Source organism: Pholcus phalangioides, unplaced genomic scaffold (genome assembly GCF_987345545.1).
Source record: "Pholcus phalangioides strain wild (caught in Gottingen) unplaced genomic scaffold, Ppha-v1.0 ptg000008l_1, whole genome shotgun sequence".
In the NCBI taxonomy this organism is placed as follows: domain Eukaryota; kingdom Metazoa; phylum Arthropoda; class Arachnida; order Araneae; family Pholcidae; genus Pholcus; species Pholcus phalangioides.
Genome location: NW_028301601.1, coordinates 14,028,678 through 14,048,117, shown reverse-complemented (window position 1 = coordinate 14,048,117; position 19,440 = coordinate 14,028,678). Strand labels below are relative to the sequence as shown.

General features: G+C 36.9%; 2 protein-coding genes across 2 annotated transcripts; both read left to right on the top strand.

Moving 5' to 3' along the window:
• Window positions 1-4,393: 4,393 nt before the first annotated feature.
• LOC149083867 (protein D3-like) lies at window positions 4,394-10,893 on the top strand. Its single transcript, XM_089234247.1, has 4 exons — window positions 4,394-4,826; window positions 7,152-7,284; window positions 9,568-9,705; window positions 10,464-10,893. Exons 1-4 carry the CDS (start codon window positions 4,629-4,631, stop codon window positions 10,637-10,639), a joined length of 645 nt encoding a protein of 214 aa, XP_089090373.1. The 5' UTR covers window positions 4,394-4,628; the 3' UTR covers window positions 10,640-10,893.
• Window positions 10,894-14,964: 4,071 nt separating this feature from the next.
• On the top strand, window positions 14,965-18,283 carry LOC149083866 (uncharacterized). The gene is made up of 2 exons (XM_089235417.1): window positions 14,965-15,531; window positions 17,885-18,283. The coding sequence occupies exons 1-2, from the start codon at window positions 15,037-15,039 to the stop codon at window positions 18,224-18,226; spliced, it is 837 nt and encodes a 278-aa protein (XP_089091543.1). The 5' UTR covers window positions 14,965-15,036; the 3' UTR covers window positions 18,227-18,283.
• Window positions 18,284-19,440: the final 1,157 nt, after the last annotated feature.

The window sequence follows — 19,440 nt, the reverse complement described above, 5'->3', positions numbered from 1 at the left end:
TAGATAAGCGTAATTAAATAAGGCAAAAGCACATGAAAGAGAAAACCTTTTTAGAATCATTTCAGGAAAAAATAACAAGAAAACTTAACAGCCCTAGCGCATCATTTGGAGGATTTTTCTTAGAGACACTCAATGCATATTATACCAAAATATATGTATATATATATATAAATTATTCATCGATAACGACGAATTATTTGAAGTTCTACCATCATCCTCACAAATGAGAACTAAATTACCAAATATTGCTCTTGCTTGTGCTAGAATTGCCTGATCGATCAGCTGCAATTATTGCGAATGCTGTGCTGGAAGATACAGGAAGATAATAGGTTATTGACGAAAGAGAAGCCAAATATGACAATAGACCTGATGAAAATAAGGTTTGAAAGGAGCACCACAGAGAGTTCTTTTGCAAGATAAACTTCCTAGAACAAAGTGTGCGAGGAATATATTTTGATGGTCGAAAAAGACAAAACCCTAGCTAATGTCAAAGAAGGTGATTCTTTCCATAGAAGAACCATATCTGAAGAACACATAACCATATTGCAGGAACCCGGGTCAATTTATCTCGGTCACACAACTCCAAGAAGCAGTAGAGCGAGGGATATAAAGTCATCAATCCTAGACTTTTTGAAGCAAGATTTTGATAAGAAGGAATTGATGGCGATCGGATGCGACGTGACTGTTACCAACACTGGTTATAAAAATGGTGTTATCAAATTAATAGAGAAAGAAATAGGCCATCCCTTGCAATGGCTCATTTGTCTTTTTCACTTCAATGAGTTACCTCTACGGCATCTTGTGAAGCATCTAGATGGATGTTCGATCAGTCCACACGGAAACCTGACGAACATGGAAAATTCCTCTATTCTACGTTGATACAGAACACCTCTACGTTAACGTGCGAAACTTACATCCCTTCGTCATGAAGGTTCAAATCGAACTCTTCGAGAATGTCTTCGTCTCTCGATACAAACTTAAACCCCACGTGTCTCGTGAATAAAAGCATTACTGTACATCCTTGTCAATAGCTTGCCTGTCACATACTCCACCTTCTGGTTTCGCGGACGTCCCGGAAAGGAATCAGCAAAAAAGCAATGTTAGGGGGGGGGGGGGGACTGTTCAGAGTTCCCACCAGTTCCGGCTTTGGGAGGTCGTCCCTTCTTCCGTAATGGCACTAAAGAAATACTGTAGTATCCGGTTTCCTACATGGTGTGAAAGCAGAAGTATGGTATACTATGGTTTAATGAGTTTATCGAAGAATGAGAGTACATCCGTGTACACACTGAGTTTCTGCTAAGCAGAAAGAAAGAATGCTCTATGTATTAGCGTTTCTCAATTCTCAACCTATGGTCCACGAGGATGGCACAGGTCTCCGCAGGCAGACTAAGTAATTTCAATTCTAACTGTCCGAAAAATGATGTTATTGATGTAAGTAGGCCTACAGTAATTAAAAATAATCTTCGTTCTTAGGGTATTCATATCTCAACCGGGAAAAAATTACGGGAAATGGCGATATTTAATACGCGGGATATAATTGTCGACGAATTCGAAAATTATTGCTGAAATCGCCGAAGGGCGGAGAAATAAAGAGCTGTTGTAAATCGCAGTAAAAATAATAATTTATGTCAAATTAGAATTTATTTCATCATGACCTGGGTGACCATATTTCATTCAGAAAAATGTGGGAAATTGGGATCTTTAAATTCGGTAAAATAATAAACATCAGCAATTTCCTACGTTGCCATAATTGTTGCCATAAGTCGGCAAAGTGATCAATTATTGCCCAAAAATGATCAGTTGGGGGGGGGGGAGATAATGAATAATCATTGGATATCGTAATGTATTAAATTACAGTTGGCGGAAAATTTTAGATCATGACAAATCCGCTCAGATGTGAGAATATTTATGGTCTATGTCTATATTTATACATATAATATGTCTATGTGTCACTGTCTTTCGGTCGTTAACATGCTTTCGCACCAGCTTTGATAACATCAGAAACAAGAAAGTTTTCTTCTCTGAAATCTCTCTGGGATTTGTAAGGGTTTCATGTGGCGTTTGATCATGCGGAACAACTCCCCCCCCCAAAAAAAAAACTGTCACGGGAACCCCAGTTGAGAACCCGTGCTCTAGGTCACCCTTTTCGTCCCCCGCTCACTAGGCCATTCTTTTGATTACTCTCACACTTGCACACAGCTTTGATCACTCACATGATTGCACACACTCTCTAGGTCAGGGTTTTCTATCGTGAAACTTCTCGCGGAACCCTTGATGATAACGTGGCTGTTCTATGGAACTCAAATAAATTTCTGTGAATATTTATCAAAAAAAGAAAAGCAAAATGGGTTCCTACTGTCGTCTCATAGCCACAGGGAAAACTTCGTAATTTTCATAGGTAATTGTCATAAATCATTACGTCGTGGAAGCGCCTATGACCGGGTGGGACTCATTGCTCAATATCATAGTTTCCCAACCTTTTTTTGTCCCATCGTCCCCTTCTTCAGAAATTTTCCTCCCACCCCTACCCCCCTCCACGCAATCTAACCCATAGGATCCTATGTTATACTTGTAGCTTCTACCGCCCCGCTGGAACATTCCATCGCCTCCCGGGGGCGTTAACGCCCACGTTGAGAATCACTGCTCTATATGGACTTTGAAAAGGACTTCTGAATCGGCATTCGAGGGGGTTCCACTGAATTGGCTTCAAACCAATACCTTTTGGACTTCAAAGCATTGTGCAGGGGCATCATCGTATTGAAACAAAAACTGTTCAAAACTTTTGAGAAGTGCCTTAGAAAATAGAAAATCTGCCAAAAACTGTCTCTGTATGCCTACGTTTCCAAGATATAAGCTCTGTCATTTCATAGAGAATTGGCTATTTAAAACCGTCGAGTCCATCTAAATTGCTTTTAATCAAAGAAGTTGTTTTTGAAAGACTTGTTGTCACATCAAAGACTTGTTTGCACGTCTTGCTTGAGTATCTGCAGAAGATGGACTGTGCTTTCCACTTTCGATCGCAATGAATGCCTAACAAGAATATCCAACAGCTAGAGGGTTTTAATAGCAGTGTTGGGAAAAGGGGAGGGGCCTAATCTAATACTAGACCTAAAGGGATTGTGAAATACAGCGGAACTTCCCTTAAAACGAGCGATGCTTCGCATTTTAGGAGCAAAAATTGAACTTTGTTTATTTATTTTCCCGTTGTCGCAACTGAGCTGATGGTTTTTCGCTTTCGTCCACACACTTACTGTGAAATCGTGGGCAATATTCTCCCCTACAGTGTCCGGCCAGCGTGCCTAACTCGAAAAAATGAACTCCCGTACGAATGTAACTGTTTACGAAATCGACATGAATCTAGATGTACCATCGTAACCACGCGTATGTGCACTTAAAGCATTTTTTTTAATTGTGCTTGGAGAAAACTGGGGGCTGATTGCATTATTGAACTTGATTTTGAGGGGCTAGAGCAAGAATAAGGAGAGATTGTGTCCTTGGGAAAGACCATGGGACTGGAGGTTCATGAGCCCCTCATTCAAGAAACAGTGGAAGAATATGGTCATATCCACAGGCGAACTGACGAATCTCCATTGCGCGCCTCAGCAAGAGCTTATGCACGGGATCTCGTATGAGGAAGACGAAGAGAGAGATGAGGAGTCCCTCACTTCAAATGAGATTAAGAGATGCATCGAACGTGGAATTCTGTGCAAAATTTGGTAGAAGAGAACCACCCCGAATAAAGCTGTAGCAATAAATCTGTCCAACGGTAGTGCGATTTCTCATTTCCGGAATTACCAAAAAAAAAAAAAAAGACGAGGCAAAAGCAAGTGTCATAGATTGGGTTCCTTTTTTAAAGTCACACAAGAAGAATACAGAAAAAGGAAGTCCTTATAAGTCACCCTAAACGATAGTCCTTCTCTCGCTGGTCGTTTAGAGTAAGTTAATTTGCAAACATTAATGCAAATACAAATACAACGCCACAACAGGCAAAATGCCCAACCAACGAGGTGGCCGAGGAAAAAGATGCCCATAAAAATACGGGTGTCGTTATCGTATGTTTATTTATGGCATTATCGTATTTATTTCATTGTATTATTTATTATATTATTTTGTATTATTGGATAAAAGACGTTTTTATAAGTAATTTTCATGTGAATGAATGATTGTGGAACGAATTTTCCAAGTTTCCATTATAAAGAAGTTTGATTCGAATAACGAGCACGTTTGCGGAACGGATTAAGATCGTTAACCGAAGTTCCAATGTACCCAGCGTCGTCTTCCATTTTAATGTGGTGAAATCGGTTTTTTTTTTTCATGTTTTCCTTTCCCTCTCAGCTGTTCAAACATGCATTTCATCAATAAGACATTACGCGCGTAATCGTAGAATAATCCACTTGTACTAAAACAACCCCAACCCGTTATGTAACGAATTCCAAGAAGGACGCAAATCCGTTAGACAACATTGGAAGTTATTTCTTTTGGACATTGAATCCAGTTTTTTCCCTACGTTTTCCAGTTGTGCGACCAAAAGTGGATCATCACGTTGGAATTTCTCTTCTTCAGTTAGGGTCAATCTTGGAACCTATATAAACGTCATCTTTATTCGTGAATCCTGGTAACTTACCCTGATGCAGAACAAGAAGCCAAGTTCGGATCATTCGGACATGCCTCATGTAAAAATACTTTCATGGCAGCTGACGACGAGCTTGATCCTTGTCGCTTCGGCTGTTGCCGTTTCAACTCAAGCTAATGATGTCGAGCAAAAATTTATCGAGTATAAAATAACACCGAATACAATTCCAAAAGCACCGTCGTCAAAGCTCCGAGTACGTATTGGGTTTTCAGTTTTATCCTGTTTCGATTGGTATTTCAGTTAAATTCCGCCGTAACGGCTTTGAGTATAACGTTACTGATTCGCCGTCCCAGCTTCATCAGCAAGAGGAACTGATACCTTGCTTAATCCGGCGTTTCTCGACCTATGGCCCGCGGCGATGGAATAGGAAGACTTGATAATTTAATTCTAATTGAATGGAAAATCAAATCTCGTGATTGTTACGATGTATAATATATTCTCTTTTCTTTTTTTTCGAGCAATACGTTTTAATCCAGTGCAAAATTGCTGTAGTATTTCACTCCCTCCAATGGCTATTTATGCGCAATAACTGGCAATTTCGCGTGAGACTAGTAATGTTTTTGGCCATTATTGGCAACGTCTCGAATTCATAATACCTAGGCATACGTAAATTTCGTATTTACGAAATAACCGCGATAAATGCGAAATTTACGAAATAAATGCGATAAATGCGAAATTTACGAAATAAATGCGATAAATGCGAAATTGGTCAACTTTGACGAATAAATGCTGAGATTTGATTTTTTTACTACTTTTTTGCGAAATCTACATAATTTACAATTTTTGAATTGGAAGAGTCGTAATTTTGCTCAATACTTGTGAGCCTGCTTGAAAGGGGGACCTCCAAGCATCACTTCTTCCCTCTTTGACATTGTGTTAGATGTAAATACAGTCGAGTTCGGTTATAACATAGCCCCTACGTGATTCGAGAAGGGTATGTAATAACCGACGTGTATGTTATGAGGAAGGTGTTGAAATTAGCTTACATAGCAATAACATATATGTATATATATATATATATATATATTGATTTTTGAGTTTAGGGTTTTCCCCTTTGAAGTTGACAGTTCAATTCAAAAAATTCAGAAAAAATAATCCCACTGATGTTTATGAATTCACCAATCACTAATGCACTCGAATTAGCATAGCTTTTCAACAGTGACTGAGTTGATTTGCAACAATTGTTCTTTCATCACCGACACCAATAAAAAGATCACAAAGTAATAAAAATAAATAGAAATTCCGTAATTTGAAAAGCATAGACGATACAGTTCTGCAAAGACAGGATTTTATTAAATGTCAAAAATTTTATTGCCGAAATAGTTACATTTATCAGCGACAGGTAGCGCTAAAGTTTGTCAATTATAATATTCAGTGTTATCTGTTGATTAGTAAGTGCAACTATTCTAGCCATGTAAGTCCGCGTTGATTAGAAAAATTTAGGGCTAAGAGTGTACCCCATAACTGTACCGTTGTAAGACCTGATTGCTCTCTGCGGTGAGACTTTTTAACGGAGAGATCGGTTCGCATTCTCACCTCTAATTTTGGAACCACAGAAAACCAACTTCAGCGTACCACTAACGTGGACCGGCAAAAATTGGAAAAAATAGTTTGTGGACGGCAGAAAGTATATATATATAAAAAAGGAGGAAAAATTCGAGGACCGTTGAAAAAATGCATGAATAGCAGAAAAAATTTGAGGTCTTGCAAAAATACCTAAATAGGATAAATAATTTGTGAAACGGTAAAATATGCACAAAAAAAGAAAAACACTTTGCGGACCGGCAAAAATGAGAAATAATTTGTGGACTGGAAAAAAGCAACAACAACAAATAAACAAATGATTTGCGGACAGGCAAAGAAAGACACAGACAGGAGTAATAATTTGCTGTCTAGCAAAAAATACACGCATGAGAATTCATAAATGGGAGACACCATTTGCGGACCAGAAAAAATTCATAGATAGGAGGCGCAATTTGCGCACCGGCTGGAAAAAAAATGAATACGAGGAATAATTTGTGAACCGGCTAAAAACCCAAAAAGGAAAAATAATTTGCGGACCAAACAGAATGTAGAAACTATCCACGTGTTATACATGGCTACTTACAGTCTGCACCACGAGAAGGTGCGGATTGGATTTTAAGCCTCTACTCCTGAACGATTCCTTCAAGTCCTCATAATGAAGCAATTAAAGGGTCTTCTACTAGTTAACAAGTAAAGACTATTCAACAGCCTTGTATTTTGTATATTATTTAAATATAAAATTATGTAGTAGAGCTGCACATGAGTTGATGCCAAATGTTTCCGTGGACCGGTAGAAATTCCCACGGACTGGCCCCAGTTTGCGGACCAGCGCTTAAAGAGCACTGATCTAGAGATTATATTGCCCATACTTCAAAAGTTATTTAGAACGTAAACCTCGAATTTTTTCGATGTTCTTACAATCGAGTTTTGACTGTATACGCGGGAATTTTATTGGATATTTCTATCAATTTTTCGTTGTTTCTTTTTCGAACAGGTTGTGTACAATGGCAAAGATGAAGTGAACTTGGGAAACAGGATCACTTTACACCAATCCTGGTTCAAACCTGCCGTATCCTTCGACGGGGCTGACAGTAGCAAGAACTATACTCTGACGATGTTTGGACCGGGTAATTCTTCTGAATATTTATATACCCCCCGAAACAGCGTTTCTCATCCTATGGTCCACAGTCGGGCATGATAATGTATTTATAATTAAATAATGAATTAATCAATTGTAATATGGGATCAGATAAAAAATTAGACGTTCACAGCTTAGAGTGACTACTACTAAACCATACATGCACCTCGTTCATACTCCTCTGTGGAACTTCTAACGAATTGGTACGTGTTGGAAAGTGCGTGTCCGTGTTGTAAATCCATCGTAGTTTGTTTCTTTGTATTGCTTTTTTTTGTTATAGTGCTACCATCTGCCGTAAATTTTTCGAACTGTGAGTTAAGTGTAATGATTAACTTATTGTATCGTTGTAGACCTGTTGCTCTCTGCGGCGAAGCTTAGCGCGACTGTATTTCATGGGAAATTACGACCCTAAATACTACGGTGACTAAATGGCCCTTAGAGGAGATATAAGGGTATAAGGAGGTATAGTATATCTCCTGTAAGAAATGACCCGCATTTCCCAGGGCATTCCCGCATTTTCACGTAATTTTGGCCATTTCCGACTTTTTCATTGAAATGCCCAGTTTTTTTTTTTCTTTCAACAAAGTGTATTCGAATTTTTATTCTTTATTAGAATCAAGAATAAAAATTATTTTCCCAACGTGAGAAATAATTAATTATGATTATAAATTTTATTTTCTTATGTTTGTGTCATTGTGCTGATCGTTTTTTATCTTTACAAAGGTGGAATTCATTTTAATTCACTACAATTTGCCTTGGTGCTTCATTTTCCCTCATTGGCGATTTTTTCCCCATGATTAAGCAATAATTGGCAGGCTTGGTCGACTTCGGCATTAATTTTTAACGGTAACTGGTAATTTGTCTGAATTTGGCATCAGTTTCGGCGTTAACTAGCATCATTTTAGCGTAATAGGAATTTAGTATTTCAGTTTTCTCCCCCGTGGAAATATTGTTAGCCAATCAAATACGTAATATCGCAGTCACCAAAAAAATAGAATTGCCAATAATTGCCAATTATTTTGCAGAAGTTTTTGAGTGGTGCTGAAATAAAGAGGCTGCAACAAATTCCAATCAACAAATCTGTACATAAGGGAAAATAAAAATTTCCATTATGTGACTTTGTTTACCACATTTCATTTAGAAAACTACAAAAAAAATACGAAACATTTCAAAATAAATGTACACGGCCATGAATTATTGCTAAAACTGATGAAAATTCAAAAATGAGTGTGAAAATTTCATCCATTCAATGAAAAATTAATGAATTGTCTGTATCTCTAAGTAACATTAGTATCCACGAAAATTGGTCACGCTATGCGGGAAAAAAAAAAATTTTGAACGGGAACGCTATTATCGGGATCCACTGTAATTGGCAACTTCGCTCACTTTTAGTATCATTACCATCCCGTATTTTATTTTATATTTTCGCGGAAATATGGTTAACCTATTATGTAAATACGTAATAATGAAATTTTCGGGAAAAAAAATTCATTTTATTGCCGAAATTCCTGTATGGTATGGAAAATGAAGGGGCTAGTGCAGATCTCAGTAAACAAAAATCACGGGAATCGTCATAACTTTGATAATAGTACAGTAAAACCGCTCCTAACGGATACAGATGCGGCCACCTCTCTTTTGTGATTTGATAATAACTTCCATCTATATACTAAAAAACCCCTGATTAACGGTCATCCTTTACGGGGAGATTTCCCCCCCCCCCCCCCACGGGCGACCGCAAAAGAGAGGTTTTACTGTATTTCATTTAGAAAATTATGAGTAAATACGGCACAACTGAAAAAAAAAGTTGCCATAAATAGGAAAGATCAAGAATTATTGCTAAAAAATAGCCCAATAGTGGGAAAATGAAAAATTTCATTGTATTGATAAAAAAAAGGGACAATTCATGGGCGGAGATGGTGGAGTCTAATGTATATATAAGTGTATATATGAAATATAACATCAACATCATTGTGCCCCCACCCAGCAATAATGACCCTGCCGCCCCCCCCCCCCCAGACTTCCAAGTCTATTTATGCCTATGGGGAGGGCAATTGTATAAAAATAGTCAATACGGTAATGTCCCGTAAAATACGGGTCATATGGTCAACACCTGAAAATGAGTGCTCGGTCGAATTGTTTCAGATATCCTTACTGGGGCCGCTAGGGTTCACAAAGGTTGAAGAAACTCTTGTGTCCTCTTGAGAAATATCTACGAAAAATTATCATCATAATTTTTCTTTAATTATAAAAATAATTATACGTGAATTTCCAGATATGAATGGACTTTTTAATACTCTTCAACTTCCGGAGCAGTTTTTGCATTGGATTGTTGCGGATATTCCAGGAGATAATGTGGACCAAGGAAGGACAATCGTCTCTCACCTACCGCCGCTTTCCCCAGATATGCCAGGTAATATTACCGTATTATTAGTGGAAATCTCCTGCGTGCATCTTTCTTTTGGCCTCCTGCGTGAGGCAAAAAGATCCCTAAAAAAAATCTCTATCAGTGCGGGACATATTTTAGACACTCTCCGACCAAGGTTTTTTTGGTCGTCAAAGCTTTTTTAGCCCTCTCAACTTGAATTTGGTTCTCCTTTTAGAGCGGCACCCAGTATGGCCTGCTGAGCCATGACCTGCCATGACCTCATGAGCTGCACCTGTTTTAAAGGGGTATTTAGTAATTTCGACCTTGTCACTGAAATAGTTAAATTAGAAATAGACCGGTGGGTCACGCATTTGATCATGTTGTGGATATTGGATCACGACTGACAGAGGTTAAGTACCCCTGTGTTGAGGGGAAAATTTAATTTCTTTGAATATATTTTCTATCGACAACGTATGAAAGAGACATAACCCAATATTATTGAAGGAATATATGTGAAGCAGGTTCTCCACAAATTCCGTAGCGCAAAAACCACTTTTGGGGCGTGGCTGCTCAAAATACACGACGTAAATCCCCCGCGCTGTTCTAGTCACACCTGAAAACGGGTTTTTCCGTTACGAGTTCCGCTTGTGTGGATCCAGCTTCCAATGAAGCACGACTTATTTACCCAGCATTTTGGCAAAATCTATCTCAAAATAGTTAGATGTCTTTTTTCAGTATGAAGTAGATTGATTAGCGTGAAAACATTTTTTTCTTTCCTTCACCTCCCCCCCCCCCCTCCTTAGGGCCACACCTGTACAAATACCTTCTTTACGAACAGACTGACGGCGTCGACGTATCCATCGACAGGTTACGAGGCATTATCAGGACAGGATTCTACATCAAAGAATTCACGAAGCAAAACGGTCTAGGAGACCCGGTCGCTGGTAATTTCTTGAGCTCGGTTACCTGCTTGCAATGATTCGACCGATCACTCTGTGTCACATGAACAGCAAAATACAACGAAGCAATTACGGCGGTTCAATATATATTTCAATAGAGTGTATTCGCTGTAAGAAAATACTATGAAATGTAATTATTGCGTTCAAGTAATTATCACATGCTGCTGGAATTCATGTTCATGATATTAGAGATTTTTTAATTGTTTATATTCTTAGGGGCAAAGTTAAAAGTCATTTGTTATTTGTGAACGGGTGATGGTACTGTTTAAATAAAGAACATTTTTTTGTGTCTATCTACGCTATTCTTTTCTTTTTTCGAAATGATCAAAATAGGCACACTGTAAGGTTTTCCCCCATTGGGAAGGAGCATGATGGGAGTGGAAAGCGTGGGTGGGGGAGAAAGGCCCTCGACGAAGAGAAAAGAAGCTTGGTGTGTTTTCGGTTAGTTAGAGAGTGGCTCCTGTGGACTCAGGAGGTAATTTCAAAGGCTCGCTGTAAGCGAGGAGGACGTGTTAATAGTATAACGTTTATTGTGATAAAGTATGATTAAACCAAATATTATATATAAAAGTGGCAGAGAGTGCTCATGATTGTGTGTGGCAATTATTCATTGAAGACGAACCCTACATAGTGGTGTCAGGAGTGCGGTCAGTAGAACTATACTGAATGGAAACTGACTATTTTGTGCGAAGGTGATCGCAGGAATAAATCATCGTTAAGCGGTTGACAAAATAGAAGGATCAGGACTAATCACTTGGCGTAGCTGATCACACATTGGGTGGTCACCAGTGTCTCAAGACATCGGAATATTTATGTGAAAGCTCGACCATCGGCAGAAACGAACGAGCATCAAGACTTTCGCCTATACTGAGGTGAGCGGTCACATTTTTTTTTTTTTTGTTTGTTAGGCGAAACCGAACTATTTTCGTACCGTAATATCATTCGATACTGATTTCAAAAAGAAAAAAAAAAATTAAAAATGGCCGTCTTTGCCAGGGGACGAAAAGAGGACCTGCTGGTTTTAGCAGACGAGTTACGGGTGGAAGTCCCCAAAGACGCAAAGGTTGTGGATTTGAAAGAGCTAATTGTGAAAAGCCCTCATTATGAACCAGAATTTGTGAAAGAATTAGTAAATAGTATTATCGATGAAAGAACAGAGCGAGAAGCAAGAAACCACGAATTAGAGGTAGAGAGAATAAAACATAATGAAAGACGGGGAACACGTGGCAATAATGATTTTATTGGGTATTTGAATTTAATGAAAGGTGTAATACCAGAGGTGACGGAAAACATAGAGGATTGGCCTTTTTTCTTTCATCAAGCAGAGACTATATTCAAGTTGTATGAGGTCCCGGAGGAATACCATGGGAAAATTATACTATGCATTTTGAAGGGGAAGGCTGGATGCATAAGTATGAGGCAGGCAGAACCCGATTTTGATGATTACAACAGAATCAAAGAGATGATTTTGAAGGAATTTCAAATCACTCCCATTGAACATAAAAAGAATCTAGATACGATGAAAAGGAAAGCGGAAGAAACGTGTTGTCAATATGCGGTCAGGGTGGAAACAACTGTAGATTTATACCTCAAGTCGAGGGAAGTTAGCACATTTGAGGATTTGAAACAATTGGTCATCGTTGATAAAATTAAAGAAAGCCTGTCCCCAAACATCAGAACCTATATACAGTTGAAAGAAACAGACGGTTGGTTAGATGCAGTCAAACTCGCGAAAGAAGTAGATAATTACACGAGTGCGACAAATAATAGCGGTTCACGTTCAGAAAATTTTTCTGACATGGGATCTTATGATAACCAACAGAATAGATATTTTCGTGACCATGGAAAGAAATATTCTGATCAGAAGCCACTTCGAGAGGAAGGTTGTTTCATTTGTTCGTCAAGATTCCATGTAAAAAGGAACTGTCCTGAAAATAAGAACAGAGTCAGCATGAGTAATAGAAGAGCAGGTAATTTGGATACTAGAGTCAACCAGATAGAAACGGAAAGTGTACCACAAGATACAGAAGCGTTTTCAGTAACAGGAATCGGTATCAGTGACGATATCAGACAGGATTCCGGATATATCCAATCTATCACCGCATTGAAGAGAATGAAAGTTAGCATTGAGGGAAAAATTGTGAATGCATTGATTGATTCAGGTTGCCAAATTTCTGTCTTAAGAGAAGATTTGGTCCCTCGCCACAAGACAGAGTCTAAAGCAAAGACATATTTGAAACCTGCATTCGGAAAGCCTATTTTGGCAGGTTTGAGACACATCAATCTGGCCATTCCCGTAAAGGCCCCTTTACACGTACGCTCTTGCGCGCGCGATAGCTGTAAACAAGTTCAGAACCGCCTTCAAGAGTGCGCGTGTAAAGACGAAAAAAGTGTGGGGGTAGAAACGCGCGCAGGAACGAGACATTTCAACGTTCAATCGCGAACTCAAAATCGTACGTCTAAACGCAAAGCAGCTTACAGGCAAAAACGTGGCGAATCCCTCGCTCCCGTGACATCTTCTTTCGTTATCGCTCTTTTAAAAGAAGAGAGAGAAAACAATATTACTAATGTTTTTTTAGCGATATATTCGCTGAAAATATTCACTTCCATTTTTCTTTTTCAGAGTATGTGACGATGTTTTTTTTTCTTTTTTGTACGTAATACCTTCTTTTACAGATGATAAATTTATTGAAAGTTACGCTTTAGATTATCGTAATAATTAATTTTTAAAGTTTGATTTGGCCCTTTTATACTCACCTTACGTTATTATTATTATATTTAATAGAGAAGACGTTTGTTAAATTAAAAGTAATTTTACTCGAACGCGGATTGTTTACACAAACATCTTTCTTTTAGTTTTTCTTCAACATCTCAGTCAGTAACTCATTAAAAACGAATGTATTTATAAAAAAATTTGCTTTTATTTATTAATATATAAATAATTATATAAGTAATTATTTTAAATTATAGTACAGAATTGATATATTAAGTAGCAGAACTTTCTTTGACAGGAAAAGTTTCAATACGGAAAATAAATATTTTTAAACAAGAGAGAGCATCTTAAACAGGAGCCTATTAGTAATTTTTAACTCTTCATCAACTGACAGAACTTTGTAAAGTACTAGGTTTGATAATTTATTATGAACTACCGATATGATAATTTTAACGTGTACAAGGATTTCCTTTTTGCCAAAAGTTGGGTCTCGAAAACAAGGATTTCTAATGCGTGGATAGTATTATAGATACATTTTTCTTTTTTCAAATTTTAAACCTAAAAAAAAAATCAAGGTGTTTCCTTACAAACGTTAAAATATAACAATTGTATCAAAAACAGTGTTTCCTTTTTTAAATCTTTATTTAGAACTAAAATGACAATAATTGTTATAAACAATGATGTTCCATAAGCGCCAAGGATCTGAAGGCTGGGCCCCCAATAAATTTTCTTCAATAATTAATGAGCATGCAATGCACCGATCATTCCCCATCCTGCGGGCGGGCTTGAGTCCCGTATGTATGGGGCGAACAGCGCTTATCAGCTCCCTGAATGTTTTCATCATGTCAGCGCCTGGTCATTTTCTTTTTTCTTTCATAATGTGGTAGATAAAGGGTTAAGCGTATGTATTGTGATATTGAAATTATTCATGAATTAAAAAAATAGGGGGCGGTCTCTTCATATTAAATCATTTGTATGCGTAATGTGGATCGTAGATTCATAGTTGTTGATCCTCCGATAAACACGATGTGAGGTTGGTAATGGGCGCATAAGATGACTTTATTCTGTTTTATCTCTTTTGCATAATGCGATATCCATATACAGTGGATCCGGCTCAGTACAACTAATTTTCGTGTTACCAACGCTTGGAGATTTTCTTGCTCATTACGTTTTGTTCATGATGGTTTTCTGAATAACCTTTTAAGCGGAATCAACTCACTTTGTTACTTTTTGTTAAATTTTATATGATCAACGAAAAAAAGAAACCCCTCCATTAGGACTTTAAAAACTAACCCGTTTTTTTTTCTGGAGGAGTTCATAAAGCACGCTTCAAGTGATGTCGGTATTCTGCACAGGGATTTAGTAAGTCCAGTGAAAGGTCGTCCTTTTGTCGGCAGATACTGTTGTACTTCACAATACGTGTTTGGGTTTTTTCCGTCGGTTATTCATTTCTCTACCTTTTTCTTTCCCTCAGCCTCTTTGGTGCTTCAAAGAACACTACCTGTCTAGGCGACTCAGAACTTTAACACCCCCCGTCTAGGCGACTGAAAAATTGTAACACCCTCTGTCTGGTGCCACAAAAATGTAACACCATCGTTTTTGCATACCCCCCCCCCCCCCCAGTATCCAGAATGCAGATTGCCAGCTTCATATATGTAAAAGTTCTTGTCTGTTAAGCACACACTTTTTGGTGAGGAAAGAGGTATGGCTGATTCGCGTTGCTGGAGCAAAGAATTTTTAACGGACTTCATTAATCTGTATAAGGAGTTTCCATGTTTGTGGAAAATAAAAAGTAAAGAGTACAGCAATAAATACATCAAAAATGAAGCTTACGATAAGTTAGTATGCTTTTACAAGCAATCGTTCCCGGAAGCTGATCGGGACTTCGTTACAAAAAAAATTCAAAGTTTAAGGGGATCCTTCAGAAAGGAACTGAAAAAAATTTCTGACAGCCAGCGGAGTGGGTCAGCGGCTGACCAAGTATATGTGCCAATGTTGTGGTACTTCGAGCTTCTGCTGTTTACGACAGACCAGGAAATACCGACTGCTAGTGTGTCGAATATGGATATTATCATTCCTGGTGGAGAGATTGACGGCAACAGCAGTGAACTGGAAGATAGTCAAATCCATTCTTCATGGACCAGTACACCTATCGAAGGCCAGCAGAATGACCATGAGGAGGAAATTCAACATGAGCAGGTTAGAATATATTTTCAGTACATGACAATTATGTTTAATGTGCAATATTCCAAACGCATAAGTTTAATCTTCACACAGGAAGATTTTGAAGATATATTTTCATGCATTTTGAATGAAACATTGTATGTACTGAATAATTGAAATGCACAGTATTTTCAGTGGCATTCTGCAAGTGCATAATTTGAATGCAAAATATTTTTGAAGTGATATCTTCAAGTTCATAATTTGAATGCAAAATATTCTCAAAGTAATATTCTACAGATGTATAATTTGAATGCAAAATGTTTTCAAAGTAACATTCTGCAAGTGCATAATTTGAATGCAAACTATTTTTAAAGTGGCATTCTGCAAGTGCATAATTTGAATGCAAAATATTTTTAAAGTGGCATTCTGCAAGTGCATAATTTGAATGCAAAATATTTTTAAAGTGGCATTCTGCAAGTGCATAATTTGACTGCAAAATATTTTTGAAGTCATATTCTTCAAGTTCATAATTTGAATGCAAAATATTCTCAAAGTAATATTCTACAGATGTATAATTTGAATGCAAAATGTTTTCAAAGTAACATTCTGCAAGTGCATAATTGGAATGCAAAATATTTTTAAAGTGACATTCTGCAGGTGCATAATTTACATGCAAAATATTTTTAAAGTGACATTCTGCAAGTGCATAATTTGACTGCAAAATATTTTTGAAATGATATTCTGCAAGTTCATAATTTGAATGCAAAATATTTTTGAAGTGATATCTTCAAGTTCATAATTTGAATGCAAAATATTCTCAAAGTAATATTCTACAGATGTATAATTTGAATGCAAAATGTTTTCAAAGTAACATTCTGCAAGTGCATAATTTGAATGCAAACTATTTTTAAAGTGGCATTCTGCAAGTGCATAATTTGAATGCAAAATATTTTCAAAGTAATATTCTGCAAGTGCATAATTTGTATGTAAAATATTTTCAAAGTAATATTCTGCAAGTGCATAATTTGTATGTAAAATATTTTCAATGTAATATTCTGCAGGTGCATAATTTGAATGCAAACTATTTTTAAAGTGGCATTCTGCAAGTGCATAATTTGAATGCAAAATATTTTCAAAGTAATATTCTGCAGGTGCATAATTTACACGCAAAACTATTTCAGAGTAATAATCTCAAGGTGCATAATTTAATTGTACAGCATTTTCAAGGTAATTATAGTTTGTTGGTTCAAAATAAACGGTATGTTCAAGGCGTCAAAGAGAAATACACATGTTTCAGGTTTAATATTTAAATACATGGCTTTTATTAAGTCGTAATATTTATAATAAATGGAAATTTTATGCTTTCCCTGCTTTCACCATAGCATCCTGCCATGACACTTTTCCTTTTGTCATGAAATAATTTTTGTACGCCTCTCTATTCTGTTTTGCTTTGAGAGTTGTATTTCTCAGTACGACTGGTTGCAAATCAGTTAGTGGTGAAGTGTCTTTGCGCCAGTCTCCTTGATGCATTGTTTGATTTTCCACATCCTCTCTGTCATAAGTTGTTGCACAAATGTAGTCAGTGTTTCTTTTCCTTAAGAAATTGTGCAACGTACAAATGGCAAGTATTACGTAATTTATATTATCAGCCTTCATATTTATAGGTGATTGGAGAATTCTAAATCGTGATGAAATTATGCCAAAAGCATTTTCAACCACATTTCTAGCACGTGACAGCCTATAGTTGAAAACTCTTTTGGCAGGATCCAACTCTCGCTGGGAATACGGTTTCAAAAAATTTTCCCCCAAAGAAAAGGCTTCATCCCCCAAAAACACGAAATTTAAATTTTCGACGTTTTTGTCACATGGTGGTAATTGCAATTGCCCTGCTTTCAGTGATCGGCTGAACTCAGTGTAATCAAACACTCCTCCATCAGATACTCTTCCATTTTTGCCGACATCACCGAATATGAATTCATAATTTGCATTCACCAGTGCCATCAAGATAATACTATGGAAGTTTTTGTAATTAAAATACAATGATCCTGAATGTGGTGGTGGTACGATTCGTATATGTTTTCCATCTAAGGCACCGCCACAGTTTATAAAGTTCCACTTGCTTCGAAAACCATCAGCTATCTCTGACCATTCTTTTTCACTGGTAGGCATCTGAAGAAAAATGACAAAACAATCAAATATAATAAACACCTAAACTTCAATTAAAAAAACACCATTTCTCTAAATAGGTCTAATTAATAATTTTTTATCCTGTGTAATCACTTTTTTCTTAAAATAACAACAGTAGAGATACCTTATTTTTTTCACTATCAAGTGATTTAAATTCTCAATACCATCTTATTTTAAGGGGAGAAACAATTAATTTTTTCAGGTCCAGCAAATACAAAAACGAAAAAAAAAGAATGAAGTTGGGGATGCTGCCATAGATTTCATGAAGTTGTGCACAAATGTGTTGTCCGATGAGGCTAAAGACAAAATTGACATTGATGAACACGAAGCTTTTGGCATAATGGTTGCCAAAAAGTTGAGACGGATGGATCCTCTTCAAGCTATATACGCAGAATCCGTAATAAATTCGGCACTGAGGAGAGGACTATTAAATACTTTGGACCAAACCAGTGATGTTTGCAGTCACAAATGCAATCTCTATATCACTCCTGCACATTTTGCATCTGCCTCTGCTGAACCTCAAGATGATAATACATTTTTATAAATATTTGATTTTTTTTCTTTGCATTGTTATTTTTTTAAACTACGCCAAAAAATTTTTTCTCTAATAACATACCCAATACATTTAAATAAACCAAGAATATTTTTCCAGTTTTCTTTATTTTTATTTATGCTGTAACAAAAATTGTGTTCATGGCTATGTATTATGATTGGATTTTAATTTCTTTTTTCTTCACATTAGGATTTCTTTTTTTTACCATTTAGTCTGTTAATAATATGAAACAAGAGAAATTATATAATCTTGTGTGACTAAAGTTTATTATCATAAAGGGCATTATGACAGTACACTATATTTTACGATCACTTTATTATATCACTATATGTTATTGTTTACATGCGTTAAGCCAAATGCTTGTCTCATATAGGATGGTCATATACAGAAAAAATCACTATCGGTTCTGGCACAAGGTAGTGGAACATATAAAAGTAGATATAATGAGAACTTTTTTTTAATCGTAATTAAATTTTTTTACATTTTAAAAAAGAAATTACCATATTTAAAAAAAAATTCTGAATGCACTTGACCAAAATTTTATGAATTCAAATTCATTTACTTAAAAATTTCCTCATTAAAATTATTAAATGCACAAACATTTTAGAGACTTACCTTCATGTACTCCGTTCGCAGAACATCAAAAATCGCTTTGCACACCTCGGGTATGATGATACTCAGCGATGGAGCAGAAATGCCGGTGCAAAATTTTAAATTTTCGTAGGAACGGCCCGTTGCAAGAAACGTTAATGTAGCTGCTAAACGTTGTTCAGCCGAGATGCTGCTTCGCATCACTGTGTCCAATTTGGTAATTTTTTCTCTGATTAAACCCAACAACTCATCAAAAGATGCACTACTCATCCGTAAATAATTCCGGAAATCCTCAGGATAGCTCAGCTTGAGTTCATTGAGCAGTTCCATGTGATTGTACTTTTTCCGGTATTCTTTCATCCACATTCGGCGTTCCGATTTTATATTTATATAATTACTATTTGAAATAGCTGCCATGCTTAATCCTGCAGAAGCGACAACGCATTTTTTAAATCTATTTTTTTCTCGAGCTCTAAACATGTCGACTTCTTCGTTTTCAAACAAGGGAAAAACTTTGGTCAGGAACGTGGAACGTTGTGCTTCCCCGAAAGTCCACACGCCACGCAAAAGCGTATGAATTTCGCCACACGCTTCCCTTTACACACACAATTCTG